The sequence below is a fragment of the Salvia miltiorrhiza genome, unplaced genomic scaffold, assembly GCF_028751815.1.
Source record: "Salvia miltiorrhiza cultivar Shanhuang (shh) unplaced genomic scaffold, IMPLAD_Smil_shh original_scaffold_269, whole genome shotgun sequence".
Lineage (NCBI taxonomy): Eukaryota > Viridiplantae > Streptophyta > Magnoliopsida > Lamiales > Lamiaceae > Salvia > Salvia miltiorrhiza.
Genome location: NW_026651514.1, coordinates 648968 through 653252, shown reverse-complemented (window position 1 = coordinate 653252; position 4285 = coordinate 648968). Strand labels below are relative to the sequence as shown.

The following is a 4285-nucleotide window of genomic DNA, read 5'->3' as shown; positions in this document are numbered from 1 at the left end:
CTCGTTCCATTCTACTCAAGGCATCTGCCACGACGTTGGCCTTGCCTGGATGATAATTGATTCCACAATCATAGTCCTTGACTAATTCTAGCCATCTTCTTTGTCTCATATTCAGATCCTTCTGCTCAAAGAAATATTTGAGACTCTTATGGTCGGTGTAAATTTCACACCGTACTCCATAAAGGTGGTGTCTCCAAATTTTCAATGCGTGTACTACTGCTGCTAGCTCTAAGTCATGCGTCGGGTAATTTGCTTCATGTGGCCTAAGCTGTCGCGAGGCGTAAGCTATTACCTTTCCCTCTTGCATCAGTACACATCCTAGTCCTTTCTTTGATGCGTCTGTATAGATGGTATATTCTTTGTTTGCTTCTGGAACGGCTAGTACTGGGGCAGTAGTCAATCTCTTCTTCAATTCTTGAAAGCTTTGTTCACACTCGTTCGTCCACAAGAATTTGACTTCTTTCTTGAGCAGATGAGTTATAGGCTTGGCTATTTTGGAGAAATCTTGTATAAAACGACGGTAGTAGCCTGCTAATCCTAGAAAGCTACGAATTTCGTGAGGTGTCGTTGGTGATCTCCATTCTTGCACTGCTTGTACTTTGGCAGGATCCACTTTGATTCCCGCAGCTGAAATGACGTGGCCTAAGAAATTGACTTCTCGTAGCCAAAACTCACATTTGCTATACTTAGCATAAAGCTTTTCAGCTCTTAGCTTCTCTAGCACTGTTCTAAGGTGCTCTTCATGTTCCATCTCATTCTTTGAGTAAATCAAGATGTCGTCTATGAATACCAACACGAATTGATCCAAAAATTCGTGAAACACTCGATTCATGAGATCCATGAATACGGCGGGGGCATTTGTTAATCCAAAAGGCATCACTATGAACTCATAGTGTCCGTATCTCGTGCGGAATGCTGTCTTTGGAATATCCTCAATTGGTGATATCCCGTCCTTAAATCTATCTTTGAGAAAGCGCGTGCTCCTCGAAGTTGATCAAACAAATCGTCTATACGTGGCAAAGGATACTTGTTCTTTAGGGTCACCTTGTTCAATTCCCGATAATCGATGCACAATCTTAAACTTCCATCTTTCTTTTTGACAAACAGGACCGGTGCTCCCCAAGGTGAAGCACTGGGTCGAACGAATCCCATGTCCAACAATTCTTGTAGTTGCAACTTCAGTTCTTGCAATTCTGCTGGTGCCATCCTATATGGTGCTTTGGATATTGGTGCTGCTCCGGGTTCTAAATCGATCGTGAATTCCAATTGTCGGTTCGGGGGTAGACCTGGTAGAATATCCGGGAAAACATCTCGATACTCCCGCACTATAGGTACATCTTCTATCTTTGCTGGTGCTTCCTCTTCTTGGTTCAGGTATACTAAGTATGCTGTCGCACCTTTTTCTTTTAGTATCTTGTTCGCTTGCACTGCAGAGATAATAGGTGTCTTCTTCCACTTTCTATTGATGGCGTAAAAACATGTGGGTTCCTCGCCTGGTGGCTGGAATGATATCCGTCTCTGCTCGCATTGTATCACCGCATGGTGTTCTGCTAACCAGTCCATTCCCAAAATGATATCGGTGGTCCACATTCGCATTAGTCTCAACGTCTTAGCCTTAAGCTTAAGAGGTCCTAATTCGAATTCCAAGTTAGGACACACATGTGTAACGGTGGTGAACTTCCCTAAGGGAGTGGCTACCCTTAAGTGTAACTGGGCTGGTTCTACATTCAACTCTAATGTATCCACACAGGTATGTGAGATGAAAGAATGTGATGCTCCTGTATCAAAGAGAATAACAATGGGTACACCTTTCAGTTCCCCAATACCTGTTAGGTTTCCTTGGTTCTTATCCTGATTCTTCTGATTGATAGCATACATCCTTTGATATTGCTGTGGTCTTCCTGCTTGCGGTGCAGGTAGCTGCTTATGAGGCTGATTTGGACGGCGAAAAGGTTGTTGCTGTAGTGGTTGAGGTAGAGGAAGAATTCCTTCCATTGCCCTGAGCTGTGGGGTTGGAAACTGATTGGGTCTTCCTCCACTCATCCCTTGCTGTCGGTTGGGGCACTGGCTCGAGTAATGCCCTGGTTTTCCACAAGTGAAACAATTTGGGTTTCCAGCTCTGCACACTCCTGTGTGTAACTTGTTGCACTTAGGACAAGGGGGTATCCCTTGGTGTCCGGGGTGTGACGTCGCTGGTCCACCATAAAAAGACTTATCGCCCTTCACGAAGGGAGGCTGAACATTCTGGCCTTGCCATGGCTTCTTGCCGTCATTTCTACGATTATCCCATTTGCGTTTTCCTTTCTGTCCCTGGTTAGAGTAGGGAGTGTTTGATGCTTGCGTGTAATGGCCTGATGGAGGCGTTGGTGCGTGTGTTGCTTTCTCCGGCTGCATTGCTAGCTCCATATCTAGAGCTCTGTTCAAGGCCTCGGCATAGGAAAGTGCCGTTTGACTTGCTAATACAACTCTTATCTCTTGTCGCAGTCCGGCGCAAAACAACTCGGACATCTTCTCATCCGTATCCACTCTATACGGTGCATAGCGGGCCAGATCGCAGAATAGTCGATCGTACTCCACTACAGTTCTATTTCCTTGCTTTAATGTGGTAAACTCCATCTCTTTCTTTTTCCTATAACTTCTGGGTATGAACTTCTCACACAGAGCAGTCTTAAAAAGCACCCAAGTGAGTTCATCTAACTGCTCCGGGGCCATAGTTTTCTGCTTTGCTTCCCACCAATAGTCGGCGGTTCCTTTCAACTGGTAAGACACGCACATAAGACGTTCTGCGTCATTGCATCTCAGAAATCGAAAGATTCGTTCCATAGCACGAATCCATTCTTCCGTTTCGGCAGGGTCTCCCGTGCCTGCGAAAGTCGGTGGGTTCTGTCTTAAGAAAAGTTCTTCCACTCTCCTATCTTGAGGTGGAGGCGGCGGCGTAGGTTCTCTGGGTTCTTCCTCATTCTCGGGTATATTTCTATTCACTCTTCGTGGAGGCATTATGTCAATCTACAAGTTTGATCAAATATAAGTTCCTCTATGTGACAAGGCTTCTCATACTCTAATCTCATAGCTGAGAAATTTACAACATATCATGCATCTCATGTATACACATATATATACATATATAAATATATACTTTCACATAGAGTATGCTTAATGCGTCAAAGTACTTTGCTTTCAATAAATGCTTTCAAATTGACAATTACTACATAACAATGCATCAAAACAAGTAATCTCATTACTCATTTCGTCAAAACTGGCCGCTTTGGCCCATCATGTATATACCGTGAAAATTGCCTCAGCGAGGACTTCTTTTGTACAAAATGCACACTATGATCTATAACTGCTATAGGTCAGTACAAAGTACTACTCTGTTAAAGACCTAGCTACTGCATCAACACTGCGTCTATGTACAAGCAGCCCTACAACTGGGTACAGATACTATCCGTTACTCGTGTACTATAGGGGCCTAACAAAATAAGTACAAGCCCTGGTCTGGGATGGAACTATCCATTGCCAGCCAAAACAATGGGCTATCTAAACAAAGCTACTATATACATATGCATCTCTACATAATACCATCATATCAGTACCATATCCACCCATGACCTCTACCGTCATCCCGGCTACCCTCGTCACTCCCATCCTCCGTAGCATCATCACCGTCATCCTCTCGAGCGTCGCCCAATCGAGGCACATATGGCATGCCGTCCTCACTGTCAGAGTCAGCACGGTGAAACGGGTCGTAAGAGGCTCTCTCTCGAAGCGGATCCCCTCGAGGAATGTCCGTCTCGAATGCCAAGCCCATGCTAGGAAGATCCAGGGGCTGTGAGACGAGAGTCCCAACAACCGGGACTGATCCTGCGTCGTCCTCCGGGTCTCTAGCCATCCCCTGGGGTCGTGAAGGCCCTGGTGCGAAAGGGTCAACATCAGTCATGGCAATCTCACCCTCTCCAACAGTAGGGAGGGGAGGAACAGGGAGGGTCTCACAAATGGGGCTCATCAACTGCTCAAGAGTGTCGATGGCCTCAGTAGTGTCAATGGTCATCGGGGTGACATAGGATAAATATCCGAAGGTCGGGGAGTACATCCCGGGAGAAAACATGGGGTAGTCAGGGTCCAAGATAGCAATAGGAGGAATCTCATCCTCGGGCAGAGTGCCCTGAGGAAGTGAAGAAATAGGGTCTGCAATCGGCTGGGAGCTAAGGAGATCTAGTCCCAAAGCCATCAAAGGATCCTCAGTCTCAGGAAGACCCTGAGGCTGACTCTCTGCCTCCCCCTCTCG

General features: G+C 45.9%; 1 protein-coding gene across 1 annotated transcript; it reads right to left on the bottom strand.

The window, feature by feature from the left end:
* Positions 1–752: 752 nt before the first annotated feature.
* On the bottom strand, positions 753–2997 carry LOC131003817 (uncharacterized). The gene is made up of 2 exons (XM_057930372.1): positions 1106–2997; positions 753–780 (listed from the first exon to the last, which is right to left on the bottom strand). The coding sequence occupies exons 1-2, from the start codon at positions 2995–2997 to the stop codon at positions 753–755; spliced, it is 1920 nt and encodes a 639-aa protein (XP_057786355.1).
* Positions 2998–4285: the final 1288 nt, after the last annotated feature.

What these genes read in the sequence shown, in the direction of transcription:
- LOC131003817 (XM_057930372.1), bottom strand. Translation starts at nt 2,997, where the DNA reads ATGCCTCCACGAAGAGTGAATAGAAATATACCCGAGAATGAGGAAGAA. An exon ending in CCTTGGGGAGCACCGGTCCT is followed by an intron (nt 781 to 1,105) that starts GTTTGTCAAAAA and finishes TGGTATTCATAG; the next exon opens with ACGACATCTTGATTTACTCA.